Source organism: Poecilia reticulata, chromosome 9, assembly GCF_904066995.2.
Source record: "Poecilia reticulata chromosome 9, P_reticulata-male-v2, whole genome shotgun sequence".
In the NCBI taxonomy this organism is placed as follows: domain Eukaryota; kingdom Metazoa; phylum Chordata; class Actinopteri; order Cyprinodontiformes; family Poeciliidae; genus Poecilia; species Poecilia reticulata.
This window is the reverse complement of record NC_088838.1, coordinates 24,043,334-24,065,458: the sequence shown is the minus strand read 5'-3', so window position 1 is coordinate 24,065,458 and position 22,125 is coordinate 24,043,334. Positions and strand designations below refer to the sequence as shown.

Here is a 22,125-nt window from a genome sequence, read left to right as displayed (position 1 = left end):
CTCTGGAAACAGAGTAGAGGTTTTGCACATTGTAAATATGTCATTGCTTTCAGCTTTCCTCAGTGCCTACAAACAGATGTGATTAAGCCATTTTTAAAAAGAAATAGTAGACAGGTATAACAGCTATAGGTCTGTAAACCTCTTTGTCAGTAATGTCATAGAAAAATAGTTCCCCCAGGTTAAATGTTGGGGCCTATATTTTGAACTTGCTCAAAATGTGTGCATCAAAATGGACAGATAACGTAACCATCTTGCTAGGAGACTAATCCTCGTTTAAATTAAGGATTGGGTGTGCCATAATTTTCTTCAGTTTAAATGAAGATAAAACAGAAGTGGTAGTGCTTTGGGCTAAGGAGAAAGATTAAGAAGTTTGTTCTCAGCTTCCAGCGATAAAGTTAAAAATCAATAGTCAAGCTACACCAGGGGTGCTCAAGTCCAGTCCTCGAGAGCTACCATCCTGCAACTTTTAGAAATATCCTTACTCCAACAGACTGGGATCAGCTCTAAACAGGCCTGGTAACGAGCCATTCATTTGATTCAGGTGTGTTGGAGCAGGGACGCATCTGAAAGTTGCAGGATAGCTCTGGAGGACTGGACTTGAGCACCCCTGAGCTACACGATTAAAGTCAGAATTTAAGGCAAATGAGGGGGGAAAAAAATCGGAATTTTCTCTTTTTTCCCAGTGCTCGTACTCCTCTTCCGTATGATTTGAGCTATATTAATAGATCATATGAAATTTCAAATAAAATTCAAGGCGGTTTAGCTGGAAATTCAGCGTGTCATGAATCGTCTTTTTTCTGGATGCAATACCGCAACTACAAAGCCCATGGTGCACTGCGGCGACTCAGCCGTTATCATGACACATCTTCAACCTAAGGAAAAGCTTCCTCTCTGTATGAGCGTTTTATTTGTTAACCTTGGAGTAAGGGTGACCCCGTTTGTCGCTGTTTGAGAAGTAAGCAGCTCCTTGTCTTGTCAGGCGGATAGTGTCGACCAATTAATGTGTGTCATAAGTTATCTGGAGCTTCCTTAAACACGCTGGAGCTCGCTGAGAGAGAAAGCTTTACGAGCTAGTCGCAGCTAGCGCAGCTAAGTGAGGAGACCCGTAACGTCAGGGTGCTACATTCACCAAAAACAGCCGCTGACAGAAAGAAATGCTGACTTCACATCTATGGCGTTATGACGGAGAGTAAGAACAGAAGGTTCGTAGCGATTTTTTCATTATGTCTGAATCTCAGTGCGTCTTTAAAACAGTGGGTAATGAGCTAAACTTGACAGCTAAGTTAGCGTCATGTTATAACTGAGTGAAAATGAAAACATGGTTGCCTATTTGCTTTAAAGCAGGGAGATATGTTTGCATATTTTTGTTCATTTTTAAATGAAGACTGGTGACACTGTCGTGTATGGCGTTAGTTGTTCTGTTTAATGAGTTAGCTTGTGAAACGTTATCACGTGAGATAGCACAACACAGGAAGCTCCTAGTCAACTCGTTTCATTATCACTGCTGCATTTTACCAAATATTTCCTTGCTTACAGAGCTGCTCATTGCATAAGTATAAATATCTTTTTTGTACAGTTAAAGTGGCACTTCTGTTATAAGTTACCTCAATTCGTGCTAGCAAATTAACATTATTTCTGTACTCGGTATTCTGTTATGCATCAGTGTTTCTAGAAAGCTTGTAAAGGTTTTTGTAACCCCAAGTAGTGTAAACGGGCTGTATCCTGACGTGGCATGGTCGGCTTATTGGCTCTTTTATACCTGCTTGGTAGTTTGTTTGTTTGTTTATTTATTTATTTATTTATTTATTTATTTATTTATTTATTTATTTATTTATTTATTTTTCTCAACCCAATATACCCTTGTTGCACTGGACTTCGTCTCTGCAGCATGCAGTAGACTGAATATTCATGATTGAAGTCCTTTATCTGTTTTATTACTTCATTATCAGTTAATAAGTTGACCTATATTTGCTTTAGTAATTTTATCAAAGATGAGCCATTATCTAAATTATCTAAAAAACGCTTGATTTTAGATTCAACCTGTCGAACAGCATTCTTGCACCATTTTCACATTTTTTAGCCTTGGTTATTCGTAATCCATTAACAGATGTGGGTATTTAGTAGTTAGAAAGCCTTAGGCACATTTTAAGAGGTTGACTCAGTTTTTAAGGTGTTTGTCATTTGATTATGCATGTTGTGAAAATGGGTTTATTTTAAAGTGCTTTAAACGTGGTATGTTCAGGTAGTGTATGACACACTAAAAATAATTAGAAGCAGGTGAATTCAGCATCCTGCTATGGGGATGCTGCCACCATGGAAGCTGGTTAAGTTAAAAGAAAAATGGATGGAGCTAAATATAGGGGAATCCTTGAAGAAATCTTGTTGGAGACTCTAAAAGACTTGAGATTTGGATTAAATTGTATCTTTTAACAGCACAGTGACCCTGTAAATCTACAACCAGAGCAACAATGGTTATAGCGTACAATTTAGATCAAATTGTACGCTATAACAATTTGCGTACAATTGTTATAGCAATAATTGTACGCAATTGTTATTGTACTTTGACAATTTTGGCACTTTGACTTGTAGAATAACCAAGTCAAAGTGCCAATTAAGAATCTTTGGTAAGCATAGAAAATTGCTTGTTCAGACATCCAGTCGTTCTCAGCTGGAGTTGCTTTGGAGAGAAGAAAATGCTAAAAAATTTCTGACTCTTAAGGTGAAAAGCTGGTAAAGACGAAATACTCACAGCAGAAATTGTTTCTGCAAAGTCTTGACTCCAGGGCTGAATGCAAATGCACCACACATCTTGTGTGGAACCATGGGTCCCCCCTTCACAATTATGAGCTATATTGTATTGGACTATATTACATAAATACTCTGCAACTGTGTAGCTGTGATGTAAAAAAAAAAAAAACACGAAAAAGTTAGTCTTATGAGTGCTTTTGAAGGGACTGTATGTACTGAAGCCTGTTCTGATGACTACGAACAGTTCTCGTCTCTGTGTAATTTATCACTTGCACAGCATCAGCTATTGGCATCACCTTGTTCAATCACCTTCTGAAGCTTTGTGAAAGCTCTCCTTTAGTTTCACCCCTCCAGCTTTGGTCAATCAGGTTTATATGCAGGCCCACCACTTTCTCACTAATCAAGCTGGCTGCATACTTGAAGCAAAATATCCCTTGATCATAACCTCTAACAGCATTGCATGTGTCAGAGATATGCAGTTGAATTAATGGGGTAAAATGGGAAGCTTTGATCTACTGTTCAGCTGTGTGATTACTTGAAAGTTTGCTTCTCTTATTTTGAGAGGATAAAAGGACAAATGAACATTTAGAAAAGAGTAAATCTTTAACAGATGTAGATAAATTGTAAGTTCAAGAATGTCTTTTTTTTTTGGTAATTAATTGCTTTGCAGCTCATTTTGTCTATTCCATATAATAGTACTTATAAAAATGTTTGGAAATCATTATGTGTGACACATTTCTATTCATATGTCTATGTAAACCAAATTGTTGTTGAACGTATTTATTCTGTGTCTACATCCTTTTTTTTCTTGTCCTCACAGCAGGTCTGCAGGAATACCGGCGTGAGTTTACAGGCCACAGGCAAGGATGAGCGGATCCCTCCCATGGTTTCCCATGAATCTCGCCTGGAGTCGGAGTGTGTTGTGAAAGGAGAGCAGTGGGAAGACCGCACGTGGACGATCAGCAGCAGTCATGAATCTCCATCAAGTCCTTACAGGGGCCGTTAACCCCGGAGACAATTGCTTCTCTGTCGGGAGTGTCAACAATGTGCCTTTCACGGTAAGATATGTCAAGCTCTGGAAATATTTCCCTTTCAGCATTTAGATGCTCTAATTCTCAGAGGAGGTGCTAAAGTGATCAGTTAGGAAGCCAAATGCAACTTTCAATCTATGGGGAAAAAAATAAGAAAAATAATCCTGTTGGGCTTTAGTTTTAGCATCTAGAAATGTTTTTTTGTTTGGTTATGGTATTTTTATGGATGATCTGAGTGTAAATATTGCCAGATAATGACAGTGTTCAAACAGTACTTAATTTCTAAGAGAATGAACAGCGGCCTGAGATCCATCTGTAAGAGGCTCTGTCACTGAATCACAGGTCATGTGAGAATCTCCTTTTGAGAATCACAGAAATAGAGCAACTAAATCCAAGTGACGGACAATATTTTCCTGTGTGCAACCACAAATGCAGGTCAACTGACCCTTCATACAGCTCTGGGTATATTTGAGTGTCCTGATTACCCTCGTCTCCTTTTGTTATCTCTGTATAGGCTTATGCGTCAGGTTGTGATGTGGTGGTTTTAGGAAGTAATTTTGAGCGGCTGCAGATCATCCCGGGGGCCAAACATGGGAATATCCAGGTCGGTTGTGTCAACTGCTCACAACGAGGTGGACTGGTAAGAATTCAAAGGACATACAAAAAGCAATGTTTTTGTTGTTGAAACGGATATGTACAAGTTTTTTTTTTAAATATGCTTTGATATTAGTTGGTTATAAATTTATTAAATTTGCACATTTGATTAAAAATTTCATGTGTCCAGTGATTGGTCAATGATTTGTGCTTACAAGATCGTATTTGCATGATGCAATTTTTTATATCTTTTTACTGATTTAAAATTTTTATAACAGATTCATTGCTTCGAGTTGGCCAATAAGCAGCATTTTCAAATATCAGAATTTTAAAATTTTATTTTACATCAGTTTGCGTTTTTTTTTTTACACATGTGTTCCCTGGCCTCTAACAGGTGTGCTCTGCTCACAAGAGGTTACGTCAACCGTGAAAACTCAAACATCCTGTTTCATCGAGGTTAACTTACCGCTACTGCCCTGGAGCTAGTGTTGATTTAAAACTGGTCTAGTTCTTCTTCTTCTTCTTTTTTTGATAGACATATGTAAATAAAAATATGTTTTTGTCACATTTGTATGAACTTCATGGGACTCTGGCACTTATTTTATTCCACTCGAAGCACTGAACAGATTGAATATTGTCAGATTTGTTCCCATTTGGGAAAAACTGAAATGTTTCCTTGTTTCAGTTTCCAAAATATACAAATTTAATATTGTTTCTTTTTAGACTTTAACAATTATTCTGTCTTCAGTTTACTAGTCAAATTTATAAATTATGAAAATGACAGTTAGTTGCAGGATCATGCATACCTAATCAACTTGTGCTTAACTGAGCTCAGACTAATTCAGTACATTTATTTAGCAACAACTCGCATCTGTAATTAGGATTTCTTTCATGTTGAAAAATAAAGCTGAGAGGCAGGTTTTCTTTCCCCTTGCCCCTCCTTATGAGTTTGTTGGTAAGATCAGTCTCAGAGCGATCATGCGTATCTGATGATGCCAATTTGGGTTAAATGTCTGAAAACAAAATATATATATATTTTTATACGCCAACTGGATCAGTTCAGTTCAGCACATTAGTTGGAAGCTTTGTTGTTCTCTTACATGTTGACAGCATGTGTTTGCTATAAATGCTTCTGTTGGCATCATCAAAGGGTGGCTTAATTAACTTTAGCATTTTCTCCAGTAACTGAGAATAGGGAAAGAAATACACTGACTAGCTGTAAAGTATTAAATTTCTCAAGCTGGATTTAAGTGCTCAAAACTGCAAGAGACTAAATGTGTTGTTTGAAGATTTTAATTTAGAAAAACTAAATATTTTTCAACTTTTTTGTTGTTTTGTTGAAGTTGGTGCATACAGATCTTTTTTAGCTAGCTTAACTTGTTGCAAATCTTTAAATAAATTTCTTCTTTGACAATCAGACAGTCTGACATGAGTTTTTGGTATTTCATAAAATAAACTATTCTGAGACTTTTCTCACCTCTCAGGAAATTTTTTAAACCTGCCTTGAGAGTTTTTTGGCCTAAAACCTATTTGTAGGACAGTCATGCTAACGGCTGTTAAGATGACGGGCGTCATTAATCCATCTACTCATCCTGAAAGACGTTTAGCTTGTTTTTGCTTGAGGGAGCCTTTGTATCAAATCCAATATGTGAGGTGTCACAGTCACATGTTTCAATGTGTGAATGGTTGTGAAACTGCTGAGGAGAAAAGTAAAGAGTAAAACCTCCTCTGGGAAATGTTTTCCTTTTCTGATTGCTTCCTCCACTTGTCTTTTGAACCACATGTTTCTTCTGTGCCTAAAATAAGTGCACTATTGTCCTCTAAGCCCCCTCTGTCCTGGAGATGTAGATGGACAGATGCATCTGGACATGAGGAGTTGGCTCTTCTGTGTTGTACCATGTGTTTGTGTAGCTGCTATTTCATTTTGATCAACTTGGAAAGGTCTGAACACACCTCACTGCACTGAGCTGCACATAACTCTGCTAAATGTGTGTGTTGGCCTGATTTTATTCAGAATTTGTCACAGGAATCTGAGATTATATTAATATATGATTCTGTCTTGCTTATGTATGAGTTCAAAGTATTTCCCAAATTACATGCATCGAGGTATATTTAAAATTTAAAAAGTTTTTGTTTCAAAACAAATAAAATTTTCTGTCACAGAGTTCTTCAAGTCACCAGAATAGTTGACTGGAGAGGCAACGGGCAGTTAAATTTTTCTGGTCAGCAAGAGGATGTATAGTGGATTGCATTGATCATCCTTTACTTTTAAGATTCATACATCTTGCAATCATCTGTATAGTTCCCACATGAAAAATGGGTCGAAATAGACTCTGTGAGGGTTATAGCGGTTTGTGGAACTGGTGTGACGGAGTGAAATGATGCACAGTGGGATAGTGTGAAAGGGATCAGTAAATTTGAGGTTGTGGCTTTACTGTGGAAAGTAGCTTCTACTCCAGCTGCAGTCCAAGTCTCCAAAATTATTAACTTAGTTTCACACTTATCTCATAGCAGCCATTATCCCTGTTGCTTGTGCACATTTTTCTACCAATTTTTCCCTCCAACTGAACCTTCTACAACTATTCTTGTATATAACACTCTGTAGAAAAGCTTTACATTCCTTTCTATTCAATTTTTTTGGGGGAAACTGAATTTTTGGGTTTTTATTCATTTGAAACCAATAAACGCCCCAAATATGTTCTGATCTATTATAATAGTACACTTGTACACTTTTGTTGCCTTGGTGCTGAATTGTTCTCTATAAATACTGGTGTCTTTTACCTGGCCTACTAAATACAGACTGGTTGTTGGATAAAGGTACACATACTCAGAATGCTGATTCCCTGAATTTCTTCAAGGCATGACAGAGCGGCCCATCCTTAATTCTTGGACAGCATTCTTGGTTCCTTTTTATTGAGTAATGCAGGTGTTGTCACTTTAAAGGGCAAATCTGAGATTATACTGAAGATATTAAGCAATAAATGATCTGTAGTGTGGATCTTTTAATTGTGGATGGTAGGTGGGTTAAACAGCAGACCAGCCTGATGAGATTTCAGATTAATAAAAGCTGCTGGGTCATGCTTTTGCTGTTCTGCTCGTGATGTGTAATTCAATTATCTTGGGTCAGAAGTAACCACACATGCCTCCACAATGGTCTAGCGTCTGTTTAGGAATGCAAGAAAGTTGGCAGGATTGCCAGTTGACCTTTGCCATCCTCTGCCCACTTTATAGAGCATATCTGCATTATTACATCAAAAGTACTCACACTTTATCTATGATAGACTACATTTTGTTGGCATCACTGACCTCTGTATGCGCTCCAAATGATTTCTGTTTAATTATTATTCGATATAGTTAAAGAAGAGACTTTCCTAATTGCTTTTGTTCAGGTCTCATTTATCTAAATCAGCATAAAGGTAGAATATTAAAGCAACATTGCAAAGATGTGGAAATAAATCTGCTTTTAAAAGCTGTAAAAACGTGTTCCAGCGATGGTGCCATTACAAAAGCATCTACTTATTATTGTTTTTTAAGTTTTGCACTACATTGCTATTTTAATATTGAACCTAAAAAATGAATAACAAACAGTCCTAAGTAAAGTTATTACATAGCAACACACAGGAAATATACTTAATACGAATCTTCTCATGCTCTTTTAAAGCTGCAGTTGTAAAAAATTAGACTTTCCGCTTGAATGTGACTGTTTTAATTTTTAAAACAACATGGATGACTTTAAACAAAGAGCTTTCATTTTTCTTTATCCAGTCTGTTGTCTGTCTAGAAGGATTCCCGTGTGACTGAGCTTTAGCACATGATCGCTTGTATACTTCCTAGCATCCACAATCACACACGAGTGCTTCACTCATTTTTTCTGGCTTTCAGCACGCCATTTACATTTTGCAAATTTTCATTGCAAAATTAGTATGTGTTGCATTAGTGATTTTAGATAGTTACATAATTGAACAACATTGCCACAAAGCAGGGTTTCCACCAGAAAACTTGCCACGCCCGGTTGTCAGGCTTTTGTATTAAAATATGTTAATTTGACAGGAAATGTAAAAATATTACTGGGTAAAGGTATCTAGCTTGAAAGATATCTGCAATTTTATTTTGTTCTTTGCTTTTAGAGTAATGGCTTCCTCCTCACTGAGGGAATTTTCATCCCATGTTGGTACAGGACACTGGGAATTGTTCCCAAGCATGAACCAGACTTGCAGCTCCACATTTCTCTACCTGATATCTTGACAGATTTTTTTTTTTCTTTCCTTTTCTATTGTCGAACAAGAAAGCAGTATTTTCCAGGTGTGGCCTTATAATGCATCCACAGGTGTGCCTCCAGTTAACTCAGACCTATCAGTTAACCAAACAAAGGTTTCCAAAGCCAGGACATCATTTCTTGTGCTGTCTCTTGTTGTTTAAAGAGACAGTAATCATTCTGTATGTCAAAGTTCTGATCTTGGAGATGGTAATGAATTAATTTCTTATACATTCTCTCTCTTGCATAATTGTAGTTTTAAGCAATCAGATCATTTTGGTAATTCTAACTGACCTAAAACAAGAAATGTTTGGTCCAATTTAACTTCTAACAGTAAGAAGAAAATATTTTTATGTGGTACATGTAAACTTCTGGTTTCAACAGTTTTCACTTTAATCACTCAGTTTCAGTCAGAAGAAAGTCTAATATTATGTTGCTCTCCCTTTTTCTGACAGATTGCAGCTTCCTATGGAAGCATTGTTTGTGTCTTTGAGCCAGTTCAACTCCCAGATCAAAAGTGCACATTATCTGTAAGTAGTTTGTGATGTTTTCTATTCCTTTCCACTCATGCTTGTGTTCAGATGATTTTAAAAAAATGGATTAAATTTGATAGATATTGGAAGTTGATCAGAGGAATGTTCCTCCAATGTGCATTAATTCAGATATTATTTGATTTTTATTTACAATGCTCCATAATCATGTGTGAATATCTCTTCAGTCAGAGCGACTGAGCTCATAGTTACCATGAAAAGCATTAAGAAATGAAGTGACGTTGGGCACATTCAGTGCCTTCACAGAGGTTCTATGGTTTTATGTCATCATACATGCAGTTTGATCACATGTGACTCTCAGGACTCGGTTAGTTTTTGTTCAGCTTTTTGCACGTCTGAAGTAGCTGAAAAAAGGGAAGGAACTCATTTTTAATCACTTTCTGTTTGTAATGTGAATGTCTTACTACACTTATTGTTCTTATCCTTTGTGCAGAAACTAAGCTGCCAATGGCAGAAGACTGGTCAGTTTGTTTTGGAGTCGATGGTACGGAACCTGGCTTGGCATCCCACAGGTACTTTCACACATCTATCAGTCATAATGTTAGAATTTAGGGCAAGTTTCATAAAAATTTTAAATCAACTATTTAAGTCTTATTTGCAACTTGCAGATATTTATTTTTATTAAGAACCAAAACTGAGAAAATATATTCCTAAAAATTTGGATATTTATGGCTTACAGCAAAAAATAAGCCAGGAAATTACCTTTGGTACCGTGGCAGGCGCCAACCCATGTTGGAAAATAAAATCAGCATCTTTATAAAGGTTGTTTTTTTTTTTAAAAATTTACTGATAGATGGCTGTACTTTCATCTGAAACGAGTTCTTTGAAGCACTGAAGGCTACATTTGTCCTTGTTGCTTGTGCACATTTTTCTACCACACTTTTCCTCCCACTAAACTTTCCACTAATATTCTTGGATATAGCAGCCTTTGACAGCCAGCTTCTGTACCAGGAAGCTAACTTACCCTCTTTGTGGATGGATTCAGTGACTTGACTCAATACAGCAGTCATGTCAGCAGATATTATTTCAGCATTGAAGCTTGTCTGGGTTTTCTTTAGCTGTAAGCCACAAATATCCAGTTTAGCAGAATATAAATGGTTGAAACATATTCTGTTTTGTAAAGAATCCATATATAAAATTTACCTTTTGAACTGTAAAGAAATCAACTACTTCGTAATATTCAAATTTATTGGGATGCACCTGCTACAGGTTACAGATAAATTCATGTTGGAATGAACATGGATGGTAACTGTACTGAAAGAGGATCTACTTTACGTGTGCAGGTGGTACTCTGTTAACTGGCTCCAGTAGCCTTCAGTTGTGGTCCAATGCTGATGGGAAAGATGAAAGTGAAGAAAAGGGAAAACAGACAAAACCCACCAGACCAGACTCTAATTCTACCTGGAGATGCATCTGGCAGAGCAAGTAAGAAATGAGCAGAAAAATTATGTTGTTACAGAACTAATTACAGTTTCTAACCTTTAGCTGCTTTCATTCTGATGTACACTTTGTGATTTATTTTCTACATTCTTGTCATATGCTAGTTTATGCTTTTGAAAAACAAAAATCAATTTAGACTGATTTTATTTTGTTTTTCTTAAGGACTGCCTCTCCAGTCAGTTTTATAAAGTTCTCACCTGATGGACAGTTCTTTGCTACTGCAGGACAGGTATGTGTGTAAACGTACAAACTATTATTAAAGTTAATTGGCCTTAACTTTAATTGCAAAACCTTAGATTGATTGATGTGGGTGTTTTCAGGATGACTGTCTAGTGAAGGTTTGGTACAGCACAAACAAGTGGAAGTCATGTGTTGCGGAGCTGTTTACTCCTCCAGAGGCCAGTGTGACTGTGCAGGGAGAGCTGACCTTTTCCTTCATCTACTTGGCCCATCCTCGCTCCGTTACGGGGTTCTCCTGGAGGAAGACTAGCAAGTACATGCCACGGTACGAGGAAATAAGAAACATCCATCCATCCATTTTCTTTACACCCATGTCCCTTAGTGGGGTCGGGAGGGTTGCTGGTGCCCATCTCCAGCTCACGTTTCGGGCGAGGGGTCAAAACTGCTGGACAGGTCGCCAGTCTGTCGCAGGGCAGAAATAAGAAACATTGCACTTAAAAACAAAAATAAAAAAAATTCTCCAACTGTGTACCTGGATGACTCATAGGTTAAAGTAGGAAAACAAACTAAACCAGATAGCAGAACTCCTTCCTTGCTGTTATCTTTATTCTCATTTCCCTTTTTTCCTAACAGAGGGGCAGTGTGTAATGTTCTGCTCACCTGCTGTAAGGACAGCGTCTGCCGGCTGTGGGCAGAGACGCTGTTGCCAGGTGACAGCCTCATCTCCGGTTACCATAGCAGCCATCTTTTTGGCCCACAAGGGGAAACGGTCAACTCTGCTGGCTCCTCTTCGAAGCACACTTCCAATGGGAAATCAGCAGGAATGTCTTCACAAGAGGTATGTCATTCTAGACACTGGCAATGATAATATTGAAATTACAGCTGATATGGTAAATTTGTAATAGTTAAGAGAAATAAGTAACTTTGGAAAATAAATAGGAAAAGAGAAATCATGGTAGATGTGTTGTGGACTTCTGATGAGGGAATTCAGTAATCTGATTCAGATGTGCTAGAGAAGGGATGCAAGATGGAATAAAGTAATATGTCTTTATTAATTAAATATAAATTGTATATCTGTTGCTAATGTCTGAACTTATTCACCCAATAATTTATGGTTTATCTTAACAGTTAAGTTTCCAGGAATCATGGCATTCCTCATCTTACCGGGATATTCCTCAGCCGTCTCTGACTGGCTGCCTACCTCACGATCAGAACCAACACCATAACCACAGGAGGAGCAGCAACAGCGGGACGCCTCACGCCAACGCGCTCTGCCACTTCCACATTGCAGCCAGCATTAACCCAGCCACAGGTTTGAATCCAAAATATTTATTTGTTGTTGTTTTTTGTGAGTGTGAGGGTTCTTGCATAAACCAGCCAGAGAGACGCTGAATGGAATCCAAAAATAATCTTAATTTATTACAAAAAAGTTCAAAAATAATTAAACAATGAAGAACTGAGCCCAAAAACTGAGGTCAACATAACAAACTCCAACTCAGGTAGTAACACAAAGAACTCGAGCACAAAACTGACCTAACAAACAAGACATGAGGGGAGCTTAAATAGTGGCTGATCAGACCACAGCTGATACACAAGGGGTAATTTAAACATACAAAAACTTAAACAAATACTAATCAATACAACACCAAATCTTTAAATTTAACAAACATTGGACTGAAACTACCAAATAGAAGAGACATTAAAGAACTAGTCAAATTAAATTAAAGAAAACCAAATTTCCCCGTCCCCTGGCAAAGAAATGGAACGGCCCGCTGAGGAGGTTTGCCAGCCATATATGGATGTCAATTAGCTGGAGCTCTTCTGTGACCCTCCAGCAGCAGCTCCAAAGGAAACTGGTAACTCAAAACAAATAAATTTGTTGCTTTTAACAAAAATATAAAGAACCGACAAATAAAGTTAACTAAATGCGTGCACTTCAAATAGTTAACTAAAAAGTCAAGCTAATGAAAATTTTCAAAAATAAAAATCTAAACTATTCACCAATTAATGTCTAAATTAATAATAAGGATGAACAAAACAAACAGTTACCATTCAGGTCTGTGTGACAGTAGGGTCGGCTGTCACAGTGAGGCATTTAAAGTTGGACCATTGTTGAAAAGTTTTAAAATCACAATATCCTGGAAGTTAATATACAGTCGTATGCTTATTTATGTTACCATTGATGATTATGGCTTGCAGCTAGTTAAATTTACTTCCTTAGAAAATTTGAGTACTGCAGAAGATTTTTTTCAAAGAGGAATTTTTTAGAGGAATGTTATTTCATGACAATGACGTTGCCAGTCAGTTGTAGGGAAGACTGCTGACTTGATAGTTTTCCATGGAGGCTGAGCCAGAAGAGATTATAAACATCTGTCTTACCTGGACTGAGAAGAAAAAGACTGGACTGTTCCTCAGAGTTCCAGATGTCTCTTTTAAATAAAAAGTAAATGTTTAATTTTGTTTAGAAAAAAGGCTAAAGATTGTGGCAATGCAGACAAACTAGGAGATGCAATAAAAGCAACTTTGACTTCCTTAATACAAGCTGCTATCCTGCACTGATGCTGTAATTCATGTAAACTGAGTCCCAATCAAATATTGAGCTCATATACTCTACAGGAAGTGGATGAATTTTTCAGGAAGTCAACACTTCCGTATTAAAAATCCTTTTTTGTCTTTCACTGAATTTTAGGTTTTCTGTAGGCTAGAAACAGTAACAGAAATAAAAACTTGGAACATATCAGACTGTGTATGATAATTGCAAATTTATAATTTTCTTTTATTACTTCAACAAATTAACATTATTTTTTATTGAGTTATTAAATCACTCATTTCCCTGGTTCTGACTTTATAAAATACAGTCAAATAAGTCAGATGCAATATCTATGGATGTCTTGCTGCATACTAAAGTTTATTTTTATGTTGCTTCTGGCTGTTTATTCACCATCTCAGTGAGTTCTGTGCTGAGGGCAGCTCAGAGTAGCTGAGAGCATTTTGTTCCTTTCCTGTTTTTTGTGGAACAATCTAATTTGACCCGAGTCTGGGCAAAATCTTTTAGATTGCTTCTGCCTCAAGGCTGAGAAATGCTGTAGGAGTTTATTTGCATGCTTGAATTGTTAAACTGTAGAAAACCACAAACCATATTTGCATCTCTTTAAGGTAATCTGTTTGGACAGATTTAGTGTTTTTCAAATGTTAAATGTAACAATTTGTTTTTCCGCTCTAATCTGTTTTTCTCTAGACATTCCTCTACTGCCTTCCATCTCTGCTCTTAGTGCGGTGGACGACGAGGAACCCGGCGGTCTGTTTACCGTCCACTGGCTCAACAACAAAGAGCTTCACTTCACTTTAGCCATGGAAGTCTTCCTGCAGCAACTTGGAGGAAGTTTGGAACAGAGGAACGAATCCTCTAATGAAGGTTCAGTAAATTATTTCCAATCAGTAAAATATGTTGCATATTACAGTAAGGAGACTAGTTCACCAATGTCTGCATTCAATTTCAGAGCTTGATGATGAAGAAAACTCAGACGAAGAAGAGAACAGACCAAGTGACCACCAGGGCCCTGAAGGTGGGGAGCTTCCCGTAGCAGCTGTGGAGCATCAGGTGGACGTTTTGTTAGAGGAGTGGAATAAAGGGGCCGACATGCTGTTCAGTATTCACCCGCTGGACGGCTCTCTGTTGGTCTGGCATGTCGACTGGTTAGATGAATACCAGCCAGGCATGTTCAGGCAAACTCAGGTAAATCACTTAATTTTGTTTTATTACACGTTTGTTTTTTATGAGTCAGGTTTGCACCATTTTGTAGAGGTATTAATACTCCTTGACCTTTTACACATTTTGTCAAATTTCAACCACAAACTACAGGTTATTTTCACAAAGTTTTGTAGGTTGGACTAAATGCTCAAAGTGAACATTTGTTAGACTTATTTGGTGTTGCACACTAAACTGCTCAATTAGAAACTGCATTGACATCAAACTGTCCTGTATGCAACACCAAGCTGAGGAGGTTGAGAGCTGGTGCCACCTTGTAGACCTGAGTCATATTTCGAAGAGTGTTTGACAGAAGAGATTAAAACATGTAGAACCTTGCCCATTCTTCACAGTTAAAAAGCTTAACTGTACCAGATCGGGTTGAGCACTATTAATTTCTACGTCTTGCAAAAAAAAGTACATTTATGTAGCTTCCGTCAAATGGATATACTTTTATTTAAATCGGCTTCAGGTGCATGTTTCGGGTTAAATGTACTGAAATTATACAACCACACTGATCCACAGATCATTTAGCAACCTGGGTTTAAATGCCAGGAAATTATCAACAGGTAATGAGAACGCTTGAATTAAACCCACATCATGATTCTTCTACCACCATATTTTACTTTACTGATGTGCAGTGCCAATTTTCTGAGGCACACTGAATTTGTTAAATAGGTCAGAAAGTTAAATTAAGTTGTACCCAACTGAGAACACAATTTCTGTGGAATCTTTGTGGCTAACTGTAGTATTTCTAGTGGCATTCTTCCAACATTGGCTTTTATTATTGCAATTTCACATGGAGCAGATTTGTGGAGTGTATGTGCTGTTGAAAAAGGTTTACCATCACAGAATGTGGGGGAAAAACATGGAAATGTCTGCAAGGCTCCATTTGATAGACCTTTGATGCTGTTTTTGAGACTTTGAAGCCTATAAGGAAGATGGGCAATTGCCAGAGAAAAATTTCACTACCTAAATAAATTAAGAGTTTATCAACATTGGGGTTATTTATCCAGAAATTAAAATGAGTTGGCTTTTCTATTAATACTACTGATATCAACATAAATGAAGAAAATAAAAGGAAGCAAAAGAAGCAGCCAGTGTCCCTTGTGTCTTCATTATTACGAGTGGCTTTTTCTTTCATTTTGCCACTTTTTGCTGGAGAGAAGAATTTTTGCCTTTTTATTTTGTTTTAAGATAAAAGTTAATGATCCCATGTGTTATCTGTGAGCTGCCAGTGTCCCTAAAATTGATCCAGCTCTGGAGGAACTCTTTCCTCTGGTTGAAACAGATTTTCTTGCCTTATGATTCAAATTGAGCTTCAAGTTTTCCTCATTCCAGACTGCAATTCTTCTGTTTCTCTCCCAGGTGTCGTTTGTGTCCCGCATTCCAGTAGCGTTCCCTACAGGTGATGCAATCTCCCTGAGCCACAGTGTGGTCATGTATGCCTGCAACAAGAATGTGGATCTGGCCATTCAACATGGCAGACAGCGGCCGCCCGGGAGCTCCTTGTCTCAAACCAAATCTGCTCTGATAAGCTACGGGAGTCTTGGGAAAGCTGCCCCCAGCAGCAGCCTCAGATTAAGCATTTTCACCCCTAACGTCCTCATGATCTCCAAACACGACGACGGCTCGCTGAATCAGTGGGCGGTCAGTTTTGCGGAGGACTCTGCTTTCTCCACTGTGCTCAGCATCTCTCACAAATCACGCTACTGTGGTCACCGTTTCCACCTCAATGACTTGGCCTGTCACTCGCTGCTTCCTCTCCTCCTCACCACCTCGCACCACAACGCCTTGAGGACGCCAGAGGCAGACAGCCTTCTGGCTCCCGCAGAGGCCTACTCCACCAGTGTCCCGTCTTTCTCTCATGGGTCACGACCTTCCCGTGTGTCCCTTGGAGGGGTTTCCCAAGATCCCAATGCCATCTACAGCGAGCTGATTCTGTGGAGGGTGGACCCAGTCGGGCCGCTGTCTCTGTCAGGCGGGGTCTCAGAGCTGGCCAGGATCAATTCCCTCCATGCGTCAGCGTTTGCTAATGTAGCCTGGCTTCCCACACTCATTCCCAGCAGCTGCTTAGGTGAGATCTGATTCTCACCTCTCTTACAGATCACATTTATTGTAAACACAGCCTTTTTTTGGTTTGTGTTCAGTTCATTAATGAAAATTTTGAGTATCCATCTGGATTATAAGAGATCGATCTGTAAACATTAGGGTCATGTTGGTAACTTTTCAAAATGTTTGTGTCCATTTTACACTCATTTGTATAAATATTTTTGTAAAAGCAACAATTTTCACAAATGGAATCAAATTTAAACTTTTTTGTTCACTACTGTTCAAATGTGAAATGTCTTTAATATTTAAGTGTTAAGTTTATATTAATGTACTTTCTTTCCATCATCAGGTGTGTACTGTAACTCCCCCAGTGCTTGCTTTGTGGCGAGTGATGGCCAGTCACTCAGGCTCTATCAGGCTGTTATTGAGGCAAAGAAACTCCTGAGTGAACTCTCCAACCCTGAGATTTCTGTGAGTGATCCAAACTGAGGGTCGTCTGTCACCTGTCTGGTTGTGTAGATTAGGAATATCAAAACGACTCCAAAGTGATTCAAACCTGCATTTTTCCCTCAAATATGGACACGTTCTTATTTATATAAATGTATTTCAAAATCATTATTGACCGTTTTCAATTGGTTATATCGTATAATTTGTCAAGCCACACAAGGCTGGCTATGCTGGCTATATTTATCCTGTCAAGGATAAATCCAACCAAATTTTGAATCAGTTCTGTACTTTTGACCTTTTTTTGTTTTAAAACATGATAAAAAATCAAATTCTCTACAGAAAATGAAAAAAGATTTACTGCAAACAGAAGAAAAAATGCTTTTTTTTTTTCAATTGAAAGGAAATGTACCAAGTACAGTGATGTTTCTCAACTGTTCCACCCATAATTAGCACTGAAATAGGTCATTACTATAGTATTGATGTGTTTTGGTTAAACATGACAACTGCTGATTACAGATAAAAAATAATAATAATAATAATAATTCAGTCCTAATGTTACATTATATATTCAGGTTTCCTACACAATCTGGAGAAGTTGAAAACATAGATTTTCGTATTTACAGTTCTAGATAAGTTTATGAAAAGTGTGTGCATTCAACAAATCTCTTGTTTCCCCATGATTTATGTGTGTCAAGGTAGTTATTTCTATTCATTAATTTATTATTTAATTTCAGAAATATGTTGGGGAGGTGTTTAACATCATCAGCCATCAGTCCACGGCAAAACCAGGCTGCATCATTGAGCTGGATGCCATTACAGACTTTGTAAGTATACATGAGATCTTGTAAAACATTTAATTCTTCTCGCCACTGCTTTTTATCTTTTATATTCTCATTGAATTGCAAAGACTTATTGTTAGTCTTACACATCTACATAAAAGTAGAATGATTGTGTTTGTCTTGGTTGTAGATGCTTTAGAGCCGCAGCGTTCTGAAGTAGACAGGAGTCTGTTTAGAAACAGAAGGGGTGTAGAGAAAATCTTTCCTTATTCCCAAAGGCAGTTTGTTTGCGCTGTTAACACACACATACAGTCTTTCTGTGTGTGTCTCCATAAAGGTGCAGGAAAATATCAGATTTATTTTTGATAACACCTGCTGCTGTTTCTCAACAGCAGGGGAAGGAGATCCAGCTCCTGCACGTCTTTGAGGAGGATCTGATCCTTGGCAGTATGAAAACAGAAGACACACAAGATACTCCCCAGTCTCCTTCTACTGGCATGACATTTTAATTTGTTTTAAAGATCGGTCTTTTGTTAAAGTGGAACAACATCTTATCTGTTATTTGTGCCCATTTCCCAGCAGGCTGCAGTAAGCCAGCCTTCTCAGGACGTTTTTTTCTGGTGGTGGTGGAACTGACTCCTACTGGTCGCTCCTTGCTCCACATGTGGCATCTGCATCTGGCAGCTTGTCCTGTCACAATAGGTGGGCACTTTGAGAAAATAAACCTTTTTAACTGCTTTGTAAGGTTGTGAGGATGTAGATTAAGTTTTGTATCATTGCACTAAATCTAAAATTAGAGACGTTTGTGGCCTCAAAAGCCTCAATAATCGGTTGTTCTAAAGATTTAGATGGCAGTACCTCTATTTAGCACTAAAATTTGTTGTTTTCCCAATCTTTGGTAAACGTTTTAGCACCCTCTTCCTTTTTTATTAACTTTATTTCTTTAACAAGCTCAGTGAGTCTCCTGACTCAGCTTTCAGTTTAGATGGATGAAGATCTTCATTCAGGTCATTTTTAACTAGCTGTCCAGAAATGATCTAAGGACTGGATGCCTCAGTTGGAAGTAATTACAGATCCATAGAGTATCAAATCTATCATTTTAGATGAAAGTCATTACAAATACATTTTTTATTATTATTAAAAACAACTTTGTTGAGTTCTAGTCAGGATTTTGGTCACAACAAATCATGGAGTCTGTATTCATAAAGGTTTTAAATGACTGGAAAAGTGGGTAGGATTAGGGATTATTCTAAATTGGTCACAAATTGTAACATAGACCATATGGGGGGTTTCTCAAGGCTCCATTTTTATTAGATTTATTATTTAGGAGCTCCTCTGGCCTAAGTACTGCAATGTGTGCTGCGATATTTATGTTGATGACATACAACTTTTCTGTCACAGAAAAACAACACCAAGTCTTAATAATATGAACAAGTTGAGGAGTTATAGAGAAAGCTGCAGTAAACAGTAAAAGTCAAAGATTAATTTCACTTCAGTTTAACATCTCCAAGTCTAATTTTGATGTTCTTTTGTGTGATGCTTATATTTTATGAATGGAGCAACACTAATAAATGTGCCTCATCTTAAAATCAATTATAATTCTTTGTGCATTGTAAATAAACCAAAGAGGCTATTATTGCGATTTTAATCTTATTACCTGTTGTTTCCTTTCCCTTTTAGAGGAAGCTACAATTCACACAGAAATCAATGCAGCTTCTCCTATAACCGGCTCCCAGTTCGTCTTCGACATCCCCAGCTCTCCGGTACAGAAGAGTAAACCCTGCACTTCCAATTTACAGAGCGCCTGTCGTCTCAGCCTGACAACACACATGCTGTGCAGCCAAGAAATGGCTCTTCCGCAAGGGGTGGAAGTCATTAGCGTTACTCCTTCAGCAGGTGAGAAATAATGAGGACACACTATCATGTATGAGAGAAGAGATTTGAAGACACTAAAACTTTCATTAACATCTCTTTTCTTCATGTTTTAGTTTATTGATGTGGTTCTGTGAAAGAGGCTTTTATTAGTCTGGATTTTATTGGACTGATGGGAACAAGCAGGGCGGTTGTCAGACATGGGGGAAAAAAATCAAGTTACGTCAATTATGTTCACTGCCTCCACTGGCACTATTTTGGCTGTGATTCATAGGATCTTTGCCTAATAAAGTTCAGAAATAACAGGAAAAGGGAACTATTCAGAATTTTATATATATATATATATATATACATATATATATATATGTGTGTGTGTGTGTATAACAGAGCTCTAGGTTGTGTAGTGAGCTTTAAAGGTACCTCTACGAACTTAATATGCTTGTATAGATTTAACTTAATGAACCTCAAATTGGTTCTTATTTCATATCTGTATGGTTATGAGGAAATAAAACACTTTAATTTTAATTTCTGTTGTGTTAAGAGTAAGTTATCAATTAAATGAGGATTGGCTTTATTTAAGTGAAATGTATGCCTAGAAAATGTCATGTTTGGCAGATGTGGAGAAGATTTAAGCTTGTCCAACATGATACAATTTTAGGGAAAAAAGATTTTTCAAACTATTTTGACTAATTCAGCTAATGCTGTTATTTCCTCAGGTCATCTGAGTGCATCATGTTCTCTGCCGTCGGGCCGTGTGCCTTATCTCCTTGCTACTTCCTGTTCTGATGGAAAGGTGCGCTTCTGGAGGTGCACTGCTTTGAAAACGGACCCGTCCAGTGTACACAGCTTGGTGTATCAGTGGGAAGAGTGGCCCCTGCTGGTGGAGGAGACTCATCCGAGCAGCAGCGCCGTGAGCGTACCTGGTCGGCCCATCAAGGTCACCTGCTGTCACTCTGGACGGATTGCTGTCGCCTACAGGCAGACGACGAACCCACAACTGAACTCAGCACCTCATCTGAACACTCACAAACTGCTGCAGTCCCCTCCTGTCCTTGCATCCTCCCCCTTCTGCAGCATCACTCACATTACCCCGACCCTTACTCTACAGCCTTGTCAAAGTCTCGCGTTAAGCCCCAACTCAGCCAACACAAAGGAACCAGCAGTTCATATCAGCACCTTTCAGTGCGAGTCCACTGGCGGTTCACAGTGGATACTGGAGCAAACTATAGTCCTGGAAAGCACAGATCCCACAACTTTTTCTTCCACCAGCAATGGACGTGCCAATTTTCCAAATAGCACAGACTTCTCTATACTAAACGGAAACTGTCCTGGTTCTGCTAATAGGAGCCAGGTTCACTTGGACTGGGTTTCCCAAGAGGATGGGTCACACATACTGACTGTTGGCATTGGGACAAAGATTTATATGTATGGCCGTCTCTCTGGGAAGCCTCCAGACTTAGGCCTGTCTTCTGATACAAATAGAGACCAAAGTATGTCTCGTCTGGTTCTCCTTCGATCCGTTAATCTGGTTTCCTCTGTTGAAGGATCATTACCTATACCAGTTTCACTGTCCTGGGTTCGAGATGGGATCTTGGTAGTGGGCATGGACTGTGAGATGCACGTTTACTCCCAGTGGCAACCACCGGTTCCCCCCAAACCCAGCGTTACGGTCGTCCAAGACACAGATGTCAGCAGCAGCGTCTCCTCTATAGTCTCAGCTGTCAGACAGTGTCAAGAGGACGTTTTCACCACTGGTGCTCCCACAGCTTCTTTGACCCTACCCAAGCGATCCCTAACAAGATCAATGATGAGCCTGGCGCAGAAACTTAGTGGGAAGAAAACTGTTTATGACCTTCCTGTAGAGATGGAAGACTCCGGACTCTTTGAAGCGGCTCACCAACTGTCTCCTACTCTGCCTCAATACCATCCTGTTCAGTTACTGGAGCTTTTGGATCTGGGGAAGGTAAAAAAAAATCCTCTGATTCTGTTTTTAGTTGATTCTCTTTTATGGAGGAAATATTTCAAGGTAATGTTCTGTTACTACAGTGTTCATTCATCTGAAATTGTGCATTACAAGAAAACACTACTAATTTTCTAAAATTGTCTACACGTTTGTGAAAACATAATTGGTTCACATACTGTCCAAAATGACAAATTTTGGAGAGTAGAAGCGAAGCATTTTTGTTGAACCAAGTAGATGGCTGACAGATGAGATGGACAATTGTCAAACAAAATAAAGCTGGAAAGAAATGTAAAGAGGATCAGCTTTGACAAAAAAAAAAAATCATTTACATTTTAATAAAAAACTGCATGTTGGAAAGTATTTGGACCCTTTTCATTAAACATTAGATGAATCATTTTGTGGCTTTTTAGCAATAAAACCTTTGTTTTAATTGCAGCACAGCAAAGTTTTCATTGTTATTTTGCT

At 38.2% G+C, this 22,125-nt stretch overlaps 1 protein-coding gene across 7 annotated transcripts in view; it reads left to right on the top strand.

Annotated features, from left to right (window-relative positions):
* The first annotated feature begins 827 nt into the window (after positions 1-827).
* Positions 828-22,125, top strand: part of dmxl1 (Dmx like 1) — a 68,802-nt gene continuing 47,504 nt past the window's right edge. For 3 of the 7 annotated variants that reach the window (XM_008418252.3, XM_008418253.3, XM_008418246.3), the window contains exons 1-19: positions 832-1,202; positions 3,569-3,806; positions 4,294-4,419; positions 9,084-9,158; positions 9,613-9,691; positions 10,463-10,604; positions 10,782-10,848; positions 10,940-11,124; positions 11,433-11,637; positions 11,928-12,111; positions 14,038-14,214; positions 14,300-14,535; positions 15,916-16,624; positions 16,949-17,070; positions 17,781-17,870; positions 18,218-18,320; positions 18,405-18,527; positions 19,506-19,721; positions 20,414-21,660. In XM_008418252.3, the coding sequence (XP_008416474.1) occupies positions 3,720-3,806; positions 4,294-4,419; positions 9,084-9,158; positions 9,613-9,691; positions 10,463-10,604; positions 10,782-10,848; positions 10,940-11,124; positions 11,433-11,637; positions 11,928-12,111; positions 14,038-14,214; positions 14,300-14,535; positions 15,916-16,624; positions 16,949-17,070; positions 17,781-17,870; positions 18,218-18,320; positions 18,405-18,527; positions 19,506-19,721; positions 20,414-21,660 (4,173 nt within the window). In that variant the 5' untranslated portion in view covers positions 832-1,202; positions 3,569-3,719. Of the gene's footprint in view, positions 1,203-3,568; positions 3,807-4,293; positions 4,420-9,083; positions 9,159-9,612; positions 9,692-10,462; positions 10,605-10,781; positions 10,849-10,939; positions 11,125-11,432; positions 11,638-11,927; positions 12,112-14,037; positions 14,215-14,299; positions 14,536-15,915; positions 16,625-16,948; positions 17,071-17,780; positions 17,871-18,217; positions 18,321-18,404; positions 18,528-19,505; positions 19,722-20,413; positions 21,661-22,125 lie in introns of all 7 variants that reach the window. The other 4 variants (XM_081610748.1, XM_008418249.3, XM_008418248.3 and 1 more) reach the window with 3 other exon arrangements.